Raw genomic sequence first — 14418 nt, 5'->3', positions numbered from 1 at the left:
CCTCCCTCCGGGTGGCTTGTTTTCTGCGAGTGCCCTCCTTCACTTCCTCCCTGGCAGGGTGCTTCGTTCTGTTCATTTGTTCCACTCTTTCCTTTCTGGTAATTAGACGGTAGGTTAATGTGTACCTCTGCTTCCCTACACCCCAGTTATTCCAGTGGGGTCCTACTCGTAAACGCTTTTTTATTGCTTGGGGTTCTGACTCCTCTGTGGTCCTCTGGGTTGGGGTCTCTTGGCTGTACCTCTGCCCTTCACTCGTTACAGGGGATTCTCCACTCCTTCATGGTGTTGTCTTGGGGTACCTTGTCGTTACTCGTCTGTTCTGGGCTTGTTGCTCCTTCTCTGTTATAGATTGTGGTTGCAGACTTTCTGTCGTCTGCCTTGACATTTTTCACATGTTTTTTCTGCTTCCAGGGAGAATATCGCCTTCGCCTTGCAGGGTTGCTCCTCGGAGCAGTGCTCCGCTCTTTTCCTTCGAAGACTTCGGTAACAGTGCCTGGCACTGTCCCTAATGGTGCTGCTCCTCACTGTTCACTTCTTCCCTTTCTGTTTCACTGATTTTTTTCGCACACTGTTCCCATACTCTCACAGTTTTGTTTGTGATGGCTCAGCGTTGTGGCGCAGAAAAGTTCTCAGAAGAAAACTAATTTCAGCGCGCCGGGTTGGGACTTATGTGACCTCGCTGACGTCACGTACGCGGACAGCGTCAGGGTGGAGTTACATGGTGCCGTCCCCCGGCGCGCGGAGATGCTGTGGCAAAAGATTTTCCGGTTCCAGTCTCACACCTGGGGATATTTCTACGTTAAGGAATTTTCTGGCTAGAATCGTCTCTACCAGATACATTGTTACCGAGGTAAGTAACTTGTACATCATCTGCATATAGTGAGATTCGTTCATCTGGCAACTGTCCCTCAGGATCTTGGAACCCCTTTATGCCTAGCTGTGTTCTAATTAAGCATGCTAAGGGTTCTAGGACCAGCTCAAAAAGCAGCAGGGATAGCGGGAAGCCCTTCCTAGTCCCTCGCCGAATGGAGAAAGCAGCTGATTTGACCCTGTTAACCCTGACTCTTGCTCTGGGGTTTGTGTATAGTGTGTCCACCCATGAATGGAAATTATTTCCAAAGCCTAGTTTAAGAAGCACTTGTCTCATGAACAGCCCGTGAACAGTGTTGAAGGCCTTCTCCACGCCTAACGACAGAAGCATCTGGGGAGTATCTCTCCACTTCGCCATATCCAACCAGTTTGCTAGTCTGCGGAGATTGAGGCGTGTGACTCATTTGGGCATAAAGCCCGACTGGTCCCAGTGAACCACTGATGTAATAATCAGTAATCGTGTAGCAAGGATGGAAGCTAGGATTTTAGTTTCAATATTTAAGAGCGATATTGGGCAGTAAGACCCACAGTCCTCTGGGGGTTTGCCTGGTTTTGGTATGACCACCAGCTTGGCTTGACAGAGATCTGGTGGTAGTGTCTCCTCCTTTCTTGCCGCTCGAAGCATATTTAGTAGGCGGGTAGCCAGTACACTATTGTTTTGTTTAAAGAATTCCGCTGGCAACCCATTCAAGGAAGAAAATTCTCCTTAAGTTACAACGCCTTCAGAACGCAGCAGCGAGGCTGATACTGGAAATACCAAAGTTTGAAAAAGTAAGCCATAAACTAAAAAGTTTGCACTGGCTCCCAATTGCAAGCAGGATAAAATTTAAGTCACTATGCTTGGCATACAAAGCAATAAATGGAACTGGATCAAAATTTCTAAAAACACATCTCATCTGCAATTATATGAGCCAAATAGACTTTTGAGATCCGGTCAAATGAAACTCATAAAGGTACCCAGATTCAGAAGAACTAATTGGGGAGGTAGAAGCTTCCTGGTACAGACGGCAAAAACATGGAACCAACTACCACTAGACTTAAAAACCAGTCCATCCCTGAAATCCTTCAGAAAGGGAGTCAAAACATGGCTTTTCGCTAAACAGCTCTAATTATACATCTTTAATGAGTCAGTGGGAATTCTCAGCGCCAAGACGCCTTCGGGCAATCGCGCGCTATACAAATTGAAAAATCAAATCAAATCAAATCATTCAGGCCTGGGATTTTTCCAGATTTTCTTTGGTGACGGCAGCTTGCACTTCCTCTGGAGTTAACTCTGCTTTTAAGGCTTCCTTGTCTTCTTGCTGCAGGGTGGGCATGTCTATGTCACTGAGATAGTCTCTTATTTGGTCTTTGTCTACTAGCAGCTTCGCCTCACAAAGGTTGGCATAATAGCGTGTGAACGCTTCCGCTATTGCCTGCGCTGTTGTATGACGTGTACCTGCTTCTATTATCTGACTCACCCCGTTTGCCTCTCTTTCCTTCTGGCTTAGCCAGGCTAGGAGTTTCCCTGCTCGTTTCCCCGATTCATACAGTCTATTCTGTGTGGCCAGGATCTGGGATCAGACTTTTTTGTCTAACAGACCTCGGAGCTCCCCGCGTGTAAACTTAATTGCCTGAGCAAGCCCACCTCTTTATCTGGAGTAACACTGGTTTCTAGTTCTAAAAGTTTGCCATCCAGGTTTTCTATTTGTAGAGTGTCACCCCTCCTTTTCTGCGCTATTGTGTCTTTTAGTCTACCTCAAAGAACTGCCTCATAGGCTTCCCAGAGAGTGGCTTCCAAGGATACTGAGCCCTCGTTGTCCAGGAAGAATAATTTAGTCTCCGCTCTAATTACACTTGCTAATGCTTTATCTCGTAGTTCTCCTGTGTTCAGCCTCCAATCTGAGCGATGTCTGCGTTCTACTCCCCCCAACTTTCAGTTGCAGCGGTGCGTGATCTGAAATGCCCCTTCCAAGGTGGTCTACTTTGTCTACTGTCTGGATCTGCCCTGACTGGGCGAATAGGTAGTCAATCCTAGAAAAGGTCATATGTGCCCCTGAAAAATATGAATAACTTTGATCTAGTGGGTGGTGTTGGTGCAAACAGTCCGTCAATCCCAGTGATCTCATAAAGTCTGCAAGTGGGGTAGGCACACAAGTTCCACCTGTGGACTTGACCTGTCTAAGTTTGGGTTCACAACATCTTTGAAGTCTCCTCCAATGATATGAGTTGGGGATCCGGAGTCTAACAGTATCTTGGCTACTGCACCCAATGTTTAGGGTTGTTGTCGTGGCGGGGCATAAACACTCAAAAAATCAATGGGGGAATGGATCACTTGTCCTGATTAACCAGGGTTTGTTAAATTTCGTATAATGTACCGATAAAAAACCCTCATTTGCGTACAGAGGCTGGGGTGGCGGTATATCTTGATTCTCCGCCTATCTCTTAAAAGCGTGACAGCATCATCATAGGGTTAGTCCTCATGCTACCTCCACCCGGAGGTAAACCACTGGGTAGTGCAGTAGTGATCAGTGATGGTGGATAACAGTGTAAATGGAAAAATTCGTTAAAAAGCTCGTATAGCCAGATAAATGAGAATTTTTAATGGGTCTGGGTTCGGGCTTCTTTAAACCTAGTTTTGTGCGTAGGAAGAGTGATTAGGAGTCTTCCCACTATCAAATTTCAATAAAAGGTCGACATGTTTCAGCCCTGTTAAATGCCCAAGCTGGTCAGGTGGGCTTTCTTCTGGACCTAGAGAAAGGTGTGATAGAGACCTTGTGTTGTCAGGGTCTAAATTAGGTCAAGGTGTGTTCACCCGACGCTTATAAGGTCAGATAGTACCTTTTTCCATTATTGTTTGCGCAGCATCGGGCGGCCCGGGGATTAGGTTCCTACTGTTGCGCAGACATAGCACAACTTGTGCTGGGGGCATAAACACTGACAAGGGTAATCTCCCTCCGTCCCCACATTCCTTTGACTGCAGCATGAGTTCAGTTGGGGTCCACCCAGGCTCTGGTTATGCAAACAGGTTGGGATTTCCTGATGAGGATGGCCACTCCACGCGCACCTGGGAGAACCCGGTGTTCGCCAATGTGGTGTATGCCCCCCTCCACAGGAATGCGCACTGTTTGCCTCGAAGGTGGGTTTCCTGTAAGAGGACCACATCAGGCTTGAGTCTCTTAATATATCTATTAACTAACCCCTCTTGATCTTGCTGCCTAATCCATTGACATTCCATGTCAGTACTGTATATGGCATATCAGGCATTAACTGTGTACCTTGTATGCACCGCATGGGGGAAATACCCTCCCTTGTCAAGCTCCATCTCACCATTCCTAGCCATGTATCATGAGATGCCCTGCTGCTGTCTAGATTAAGAATATATTGGATCTTTAACTTACGAACTCCCACACCCCACTTTCTCCCACACCCTACGCCTACCCCATGAACTGTCAACATGACAACTTAGCGTATGTGTCCTTTGAGAAGTCTGTTGATCCCTCCCTTACCCCCCTAGATAATATTCACAACAATAAAGGATATTGTCTGTTTTAGAGAGAAGTGTTTCACACAGTCTCTCCTGAGCGTTAGCAAGTCTGGGCAGTGAGGCCTCCTTGCGGCCGTCTTGCCGCTGACCTGCTCCTGGCCCCGCCTGTATTTCAGTCCTCTCCGTCACCTTTGTCTTGCGATTATTGCATTTCACGAGTCGCCAGTGCCTCTTCTCCCTGCTCTTCCGCACAGTTAATGGCTGGAAGGAGTGGTTGATCACTGTCTGTTTCCACCTGGGAGTCCTTATAAAAGTGGTCTGTGTGTGTGCTATCCCCTTGTTTGAGTCCCTGCTATTGGTTCGAGCCAGTCCTGAATCTTCGTCTGAAGATTCAGGTGTTTTAGGTTCCTTGTCTCTTGCCATTGTAGGGTCCGATAGTACCAGGTGACCTTCCGTGTATCCGGGAATCACAGTTTCAAGTGATTGAGCGAAAGTCGTCCCCAGGGGAGCAACCGGCTTGGAGTAGAATTACTGTGGTTTTAAGCGTTGCCCTTAAGGGGCTCACTCTGCTCATTACTGGGGGGAGTTTCTATATGAACGCCCCCAACATATATTGTGGGTTTCCACCAGGTCTCATCCTGTCCCGTAGACCCGGGTAGCTGTTTCAACAATAATGCAGTGTCTTCCGCCCGTATCTCATATAATGTATCCCCCTCGGCCCAAAACACAGTTCTATAATTTCTACCTAGTCTGTCTGAGGCGGGTCTCTCGGTGCCATGGTTGTCAAGGAAGTGGTATTGCTGGGCAACCCCTCCCCTTCGCCAGTGTCTGCTGACCCCTGGTCTCCTCTGTGGTCTGACGGTGAGTCACCCCTCAGCTTAGGGGCGTGCTTCTTATTTATTTTAGATGTGTCCACCCACTTCCACTCTTTCACTGCGGGGGTTGTTTCAAATCTGCCAGTCTCCCCTTCAGTATAGACTTGGTCTTAGTGCCGGAGGGTAGACGAGGCTTCAAGCAGCTTTCAGCATTTCACTACCAAAGAGGATTTTGATGTGGCTTTGGGATATCTATGCATCTCCCACACCATCCGGGTCCAAGAGACAGACTGTCGAGCATAGACGTCCTCAGTTTATTTACCATGTGGCGTCTTTAAATGGAGCATCCAATAGTTTCAGTGGGTAATATTGTTTCTATGATCCTCTGGCCAGTGCTCACCTGTTCGCTTCCCCAAACATCCCAGCTAGGTGCCCACAGCGGCGGGGGCGACCGCCTCCCACTTGCCCTAGTGCAGTCCCTCTCACCGGCACGGAGGCTGGGCTTCTGATCTCGGCACTCCTCTGTGGATTTTTCCTCTGCCCCGTTTCTTTATATGTATCACCGGCCCCGTGATTGGGGGCCTCTTCTCAGCTTCAAGCGACTCAGGCATGTCCCCAGAGCATTTCCCCTCTGTGAAGAGGGCACGCCACAGCACCCACACTCGTCCTCTGCAGGGGCCGAAGCCTTGCCGCTCCCTCAGCCGCCCGCTGGCTCTCCGCATACGACTACGTCAACGCTCTATTTGGCAGTGCGTCTAGGCAATCTCCGTGTTCCGGCAAGTCTTAATCTGACAGTCTGCCCCTAGGTATTGGTTTTAAGTCCGACCACCTTTTTGTTAGGTCCAGCCTGGGTCGGCACCTGGGCCTTGCTTTGTATCCGGGTCCAGCCGGGAAGGGGTTACCCGGTTCCACCTTCTCCTCAATGGGGGAGGGGGTGTTTTTTGCACCCTCCAGGTACACCGTGTCTCAGTGTCGCCTCGTTCTTCTTTTCCCCGGTTGCACCCGGTCCCCCACTTGTCTCGTACCCTGGATATCTGCGCTTATCAAATGGTGCTGCCGGTTCCCAGACAATGGCTGGCAGCAGATCACCTCAGACTTTGGGCTGCACACAACCTCTACTCCACACCCCATAGGCAGCCCGCCTCTGATCCCGGGCGGCAAACCTGGTTTGGGATTGCAATGTTATCAGGTGCCGTCTGCCATCTTGGTCGTCACGGCCGTCTCCACTCTGATAATATTTCCCCCCAGTCTTGTTATGTTATGTTATGTTATTAAATCATTTATTGAGCGCACTAACACTGATTAGTTTCCTGGCGCTAAATTGACAGTAACACAATCAGAGGTAGAAAAGGTAGATTAAAAAGCTTGTCTTGGTCCGTTAGTCTCTGCTACGATGACTCCTGTGGAATGCCCGGGGTGACGGGGATATGCAGTGCCCAATTTGGGCCGTGGATGGTGTCTCGAAGAGGCGGATTAGCGACAGGAATGCTGTTGGGTGGCCGGAGCTCTGGCAAGTCTGGCCATGCTGCTAGCCATGCCCCCATGAAATCGTACCTTTAACGGGAGAGTGCCCACTAGTAGACAGACCACTTTGTATCTGAAGTCCTGGGATTTGTTTTATAATTTTGGGTCTCAATATGTTTTTAATAAGATATTGTGTATATACTGCAACACATCAGGAACCGTTGAAGATCCCTGTCAGGAATGCATCTGTTCTCCCTTTCCAGCCTCATATATTTCAGTGATGAGTGCAAATAATAATGAGGATGAGGGGCACCCCTGGCAAGTTCTCATCACAGAGTATTGACTTAGTCCATATCTCATTCATGGCTACCTATTCTATTGGCTAGTGGTTTAGCAATTTGCTTATTAGTAGTAGCTCTGGGCCAAATCTCATCTGTAGACCCTAAACTAGTACCTTTAGCTTGCTGACAAAAAGGGTTTCTCGGTGTCCAAAATGTCTATCATTATAGAATATCCTTGTGAGACCCAGGAAAGACTGTACACAGCCATTGGTGACTGTTCACCATAGGTACGCCTGACATAATCACACTTGAAAAGCAGTCCGGCAAGCTTGGATGCCGTAGATGTCCCAAAATTACCCATGCAATGTTAGCTTTTACTATGACAAAGAAGTTGTGTACCAGTGTTTTGAGGATTGGTTGGGGCTGTCCTTTGGCTTATGTGATAACTAGGCTCTTCACTTGCATTGAGATTCTCTGGTTCCAGAACCCCTGATTGAGACTGTACCTTTCTTTTACTAGGATCGTCTTCAAGCTAGCGAGCAAAGTATGTTGCTCCTCCGAATTTTCTCTCATTTACACCTCAGGGACTCTGCTAATTGTTTAAGATCATTTGCTATTTTGCATTAAAAAAGGAGAAAAGGGAAGAGTAATAGGACATGTTTCAGGGGGCTCAGGGCAACTGTGCAGCACCAGATGCTAATGAAAGGGGGTCCTTTTTCAAGCAAGCCTTCTACTCCCTATAATTAAAGCTTCCTGAACAGGCAGGTATAGTTGTTTGTCAGACTATTGTGACTCGTCAAAAAACACTATAGCTTCAAATTGCCATTGTGATGGAGAGAAGTAGGATTGACCACGCCGGTAACAGTAGTGATCCTTTTAACTCTGGTTCTAGTAGGAAAACCTCTAACCTACACTCTCGCTATGTATTCAACATAGGTAAAGCACAGCACCGGAACTGCACTTTTTAAAGACTCACAAGAAGGGAACCACATGCTATGCAGCAATTATTGGTTTGCTGCTTCCTAAGTAACATCCAGGGTGTACGTGCACAACATAACATTTTAGTATAAACCGCTTCATTCCACAGCTTTTGCATTTCCTAAATGCTTTAAATAGCATGTGTTTTATTCTTCGCTTTAGTTGTTTTTTTGGTTCTTGAGTGGTATCATCCAGTCGCACTCAAGTAAGCTCTCCTTCTTTTGCAGCCTACATTTTGTATTGTATCAACGTAAATGCCATCTTTGCCTACTGTCCTCAGTATTTTAAATTGTTCACATTTGTAATAATAATAAATTCAGCCATTTCAATAATCAAAGAACAAACATTCCCTTATTTCTTTCAGATAACCGAACTTACCACTTCCAAGCAGAGGATGAACAGGATTACATTGCGTAAGCATACTAACATTATCTCACTTTAGTTGTCTGCATATTGCATTCTCTCAGAGAAAAATTTTTGACACATATTTCGAAAGAATTACTGTCACTAGTAATTGTTGATTGCCACAAATAAGTGTGCCTTTTAAATTCTGTCTCCACCAGAACTATATGTTCGAGGCATATGGGCTGCAGATGGTACATTATGAATAGATCGCCATCTGGTGTTGGGCTCGGATGATTGCACTTTGTTTTTCTCTTGGAGAGCCTTTTGTATCTTGGTGACTCCTCCCTTGGTTAATAGTGCGCATGGGCATCGGCTCCATCCTTAGATTGTTTTTTTCCGCCATCGGGTTCGGATGAGGATCAAGACGCTCCAGATCAACTTCAGAAGAAAGTGATTTATCGGCGCGTATTCCCTTTCCAATTCGACGGTATTGTTATCGAACGCGTTCATTTCCATTCCGACGCGTTGCAAATTCAAAATCGAAGAGAAAAACTTGGATCTACGTCGAAGAACAGGAGGCCTTTCTCGACGCAGTCAAGCCCGGAGTCCATGGAAAGGACTCCATTCAAAAAATGTCCAACGTGTGGTGCTAAGTTCCCACACAAGGACCTACACGAGGTGTGCAACCTCTGTCTATCGCCTGAACACGAATCCAGGGACTGCGAAGCCTGTGCAGCATTCTCCTCCAAGCTAACGATTAGAAATCGTCGAGCTCGAAGACACGAGGTTTCCAGAATGCAGGCGGAGGCGATCCCGGAGCTGTTCGGAGACGAGCAAATCGAGGAAGAAGAGGACCAGTCGGGGTCGGAAGGGGAGCAGTCGAAGGTCGAAGAACTCATCGAGCAGCAAACCGTGAGTGACGACGTCCCCTTACCGAAAAACCGACCCCGTGCGGTAACGACCCCGCCCTCGGGCCCGGTCAAACCGCAGAAAAAAGTTTCCGACGCCCCGCCCTCGGGCCCGGCAACGAAACCGAAACTGAAACCGAAACACTCGGACTCCCACCATGTCGGATCCGAGAAAAGGGCGACATCGACTTCGGCACCGAGGCAACAAACAAGGGAAAGCTCGGTATCGAAACATTCCATGTCGAAACATAAATATGATTTATCGCCCAAAAGACACTCGATACCCAGAAAGTCGGAATCGAGCAGACATTCGGTGTCGAAAACAACAAGATCTGACGATCGAAAACAAAAACAGCTCTCGGAACCAGGATCTTCGGTACCGATTCAGGAGCAACAGACAGATCCCAAACAAAAGATCTTGTTTATTGATCCACAAACTGGGAAAGTGGTCACGAAGAAGAGAAAGAGTGAACAGTCAGAAGATAAACCTCTTCCTTCAAAAAAGAGAACAATGGGGACAAACATAACTCCTCCTGCTTCTCCTCGACCTAGAGTCACACCCTCTTCTCCTATTCCTCACAATAGGCCAAATATTCCTACACCCTCCACACCAAGACCAGCTACACCTCAGTCAGATGTAGACAGTGATCTAGGGGAGGGAGAACCTCAAGAGGATGACAAAACTATCCCAGATGAGGAGGACCCATGGGAAAATTATGATGTAGGGTCAGATGAGGACAACGACCCAGAGCTATATCCCTCAAAGCCTTCACCACCTGATGATAACACAGGTTTTGTGCAGCTCATTAATAGGGCAGCAAAATATCACAAACTAGATATGCATACAGAACCTCAAATAGAGGATTTCTTGTTAGAGACTCTACCTAATGCACAGAGAACATCAGGTACTCTTCCTATGTTGAAGGGTCTTCTTAGTCACACAGAGGAAATATTCGAAAACCCAGTGAGAGCCAGGGTGTTAAACCCAAGAATTGATAAAAAATACAAAGCGGCTCCAAAGGACCCAATATTTATTAAAGGGCATGTACCTCTAGACTCGCTGGTGGTCTCAAACGCTCGTAAAAGAGCAAATTCATTATCTACAGGAGAGGCTCCTCCACCAGATAAAGAATCAAAGTTAATAGATGCATCAGGCAAAAGAGTAGCATCACAGGCAGCGAATAGCTGGCGTATAGCCAATACACAAGCACTACTCGCACGTTATGACAGGGCACATTATGATGAGTTAGAAAAACTTCTCACACATCTCCCAAAAGAACATCAGAAGAAGGCAGATCAATTAATACAGGAAGGTAAAATAATAACCAATACTTCCATTAAGTGTGCATTAGACGCAGCAGACACTGCAGCAAGATCTATTAACACCAGTGTCATGCTAAGAAGGCATGCATGGCTTAGAATCTCAGGATTCAAACAAGAAGTACAAACAGCCCTACTGAACAAACCATTTGATCAGAAGACACTGTTTGGCTCAAGCACAGACGAGACCTTAGAAAAAATGAAGAAAGATACAGAAACGGCTAAGTCAATGGGAGCATTGCAACAGCCAACACACAGAGGTTCCTTTCGTAGATCCACCTATAGAGGGGGCTCAAAGAATACAGGAACGAATCAGCAATCTACCTCTTTCACACCAACATCACCCAGAGGTAATTCAAGAGGCAGTTACAGAGGTAACAACAATAAGGGTAGAGGCCGCGGAAATAATAACAACCGCAACGCCTCAACACCAAAACAGTGACTTCATAGAACTCCCCCCAGACCACATAACACCGGTCGGGGGACGTCTATCACAGTTCCTACCTGTCTGGGAGAACATCACATCAGACAAGTGGGTGAGACAAATTATCCAACATGGTTATTGCCTAGAACTCACAGCTACCCCACCAAACATCCCCCCCAAACAGCGTCCAATGAGTCAAGATCATCTGACATTGTTAAGAGAAGAAGTTCTAGCACTTCTACAAAAGCATGCAATAGAGAAGGTTCCAAAGGATCAACAAGGAACAGGAGTATACTCTCTATACTTCCTGATCCCCAAAAAGGACGGGTCCCTAAGACCAATATTAGACCTCAGACCTCTCAATGCTTACATAAATTCGGAGCATTTCCACATGGTCACGCTCCAACAAGTACTCCCTTTACTGAAGAAAGGGGACTTTCTTTCTACACTGGATCTAAAAGACGCTTACTTTCATATCCCAATTCACAAAGCCCACAGGAGATACCTAAGGTTTGTGTTAGAAGGACAACACTATCAGTTCAAAGTCCTTCCCTTCGGTGTCACAACAGCACCAAGAGTTTTCACAAAATGCCTAGCTGTGGTGGCAGCACACCTAAGAAGACAACAAATACATGTCTTCCCATACTTGGACGACTGGCTAATAAAGGCCAAGTCAAAAGAAGAATGTCTTCACAACACACAGAAGACAATTCAATTGCTGCACCACCTAGGGTTTACGGTGAACTACAAAAAATCACACCTGCAACCAAACCAGATTCAGCAATACCTGGGGGCTACAGTAGACACAGAAAAGGCAATAGCATACCCCAACCCAATCAGAGTACAGACAATGGTCGGGTTAATACAAAGATTTCAACCACAACACTCACTACCAGCACGAGTGTTTATGCAACTATTAGGCATGATGTCCTCCTGCATACTGCTAATACCACATGCCAGACTACAAATGCGCCCACTACAAGAATGTCTAGCGACACAGTGGAATCAGGCTCAAGGTCAGATTACAGATCTGGTGTTGGTAAACGACCGGACGTATCGCTCTCTGAAGTGGTGGAACACAGAAAACATTTCCAAGGGACGGTCGTTCCTAGAGCCAATTCCACAAGTGATAATAACAGCGGACGCATCGCTCTCCGGATGGGGAGCGCACATGGACAGATACACAGTGCAGGGGAAGTGGAGTGTGCAGCAAAAGAAACTGCACATCAACTACCTAGAACTATTAGCAATATTTCTAGCACTAAAAGCTTTCCAAATGCAAATAACAAACAAAGCAGTCCTGATCAGAACAGACAACATGACTGCAATGTATTATATTCAAAAACAGGGGGGGACACACTCTCTCCAACTGTCCAGACTAGTACAGGACATATGGAGATGGGCCATTCCTCAAAAGATCTACCTGTTAGCGGAACACCTACCAGGAGTTCAAAATCAGATAGCAGACATCCTAAGCAGACAGTCAGAACAAGTACACGAATGGGAGCTGCATGACCAAATACTGCAGCCATTCTTCCAAAAATGGGGGCAACCAGAGATAGATCTGTTTGCCAATCATCAGAACGCAAAATGCAAAAACTTCGCATCCAGGTACCCACACCACCGGTCCCAGGGCAATGCACTGTGGATAAATTGGTCCAACAAATTTGCTTACGCATTTCCTCCTCTACCACTAATTCCGTTACTGGTTCGGAAACTGCAGCAACACTCAATGACAATGATACTAGTGGCACCCACGTGGGCAAGACAGCCGTGGTTCACCACGCTGCTACAACTCTCACAAGTACCACATCAAAAGCTAAGATTATTACCCATGCATCTTACACAGAACCATGGAGAAATAATGCACCCAGATCCCAAACAACTGAGCCTAGCGATCTGGCTCCTGAAGTCATAGAGTTTGGGTATTTAGATTTACCAACAGAATGCATGGAAATCATTAAACAAGCAAGACGTCCTACCACCAGAGCATGCTATGCAGCAAAATGGAAGAGGTTTGCTATACACTGTAACAGTAAGCACATCAACCCTCTGGACGCATCCACTAAACAAATCATTTGCTATTTACTACACTTACAGCAATGTAACCTAGCATATACCTCTATCAGAGTTCATCTCGCAGCCATAGCGGCGTACCTACAAAACAGACAACATCTTTCACTGTTTAAAGTACCAGCAATTAAAGCTTTCATGGAAGGACTCAAAAGAGTCATTCCACCAAGGAGACCACCTTCCCCAGTCTGGAATCTCAACATAGTGCTTACCAGACTAATGGGGCCACCCTTTGAACCTATGCATAGGTGTGAAATACAATTCCTCACATGGAAGGTGGCCTTCCTCATAGCTATCACGTCACTTAGAAGAGTAAGTGAACTGCAGGCTTTTACGATTCAAGAACCATTTATGCAGCTACACCAAAATAAAGTGGTTCTTAGAACAAACCCAAAATTCTTACCGAAGGTTATTTCAGCATTCCACATCAATCAGTCAGTGGAATTACCGGTTTTCTTTCCAAAACCACAAACAGTAGCAGAAAGAGCCCTACATACATTGGATGTTAGAAGGGCCATATTGTACTATATAGAAAGAACACAAACTTTCAGAAAGACAAAACAGCTATTTGTTGCGTTTTCTCCTACACATAAAGGCAATCCCATCTCCAAAGCGGGCATTGCCAGATGGATTGTAAAATGCATTCAAATATGCTACTTAAAGGCAAAGAGAACATTAACTGTTCCTCCTAGAGCTCACTCTACACGTAAACTAGGAGCATCTATGGCATTTTTGGGAAACATTCCACTAGATGACATATGCAAAGCAGCTACCTGGGTTACACCGCACACCTTCACAAAACACTATTGTGTAGATGTGCACACAACACAACAAGCTAGAGTGGGACAAGCAGTATTAAAAACATTGTTTCAGACAGTTGCAACAGACACGGGCGACCACCGCTAGGGAGAGAACTGCTGTATAGTCTATTCATAATGTACCATCTGCAGCCCATATGCCTCGAACGGAATATGCTACTTACCAGTATGCATCTGTTCTTGGCATAGAGGGCTGCAGAGTGGTACATGCCCTCCCAGCCTCCCCGGAAACCTGTGTCTGTTCCAACATTATCTTATTTAGATACACTTACATGGGCACTCTTATCTGTATTCTACTATACTACTCCATCTAACCCTACTATGGCAAAACAATCTAAGGATGGAGCCGATGCCCATGCGCACTACCAACCAAGGGAGGAGTCACCAAGATACAAAAGACTCTCCAAGAGAAAAACAAAGTGCAATCATCCGAGCCCAACACCAGATGGCGATCTATTCATAATGTACCACTCTGCAGCCCTCTATGCCAAGAACAGATGCATACTGGTAAGTAGCATATTCCTTTCTGTGACATCTGTTTATTAATTAATTCAATTTTTTACTTTTAAGTAAACTGTGTGTTCCATAGACAGATCCTTGTGATTGTATCCCTTATAAAGTCGGTTTGAATACACCTTAAGCTTGAAGTTGAACAT

General features: G+C 46.2%; 1 protein-coding gene across 3 annotated transcripts in view; it reads left to right on the top strand.

Moving 5' to 3' along the window:
- The window catches only part of ASAP1 (ArfGAP with SH3 domain, ankyrin repeat and PH domain 1), a 1926573-nt gene that overhangs the window by 1079902 nt on the left and 832253 nt on the right, over nucleotides 1-14418 (top strand). For all 3 annotated transcript variants that reach the window (XM_086966222.1, XM_086966220.1, XM_086966221.1), the window contains one exon: nucleotides 8239-8287. In XM_086966222.1, the coding sequence (XP_086822348.1) occupies nucleotides 8239-8287 (49 nt within the window). The remainder of the gene's footprint in view (nucleotides 1-8238; nucleotides 8288-14418) is intronic.

This window comes from Lissotriton vulgaris, chromosome 4_1 (assembly GCF_964263255.1).
Source record: "Lissotriton vulgaris chromosome 4_1, aLisVul1.2, whole genome shotgun sequence".
NCBI classification, from domain to species: Eukaryota; Metazoa; Chordata; class Amphibia; order Caudata; family Salamandridae; genus Lissotriton; species Lissotriton vulgaris.
Note: the sequence above shows the minus strand (reverse complement) of the source record. Positions and strands in the feature narration are given on the sequence as shown.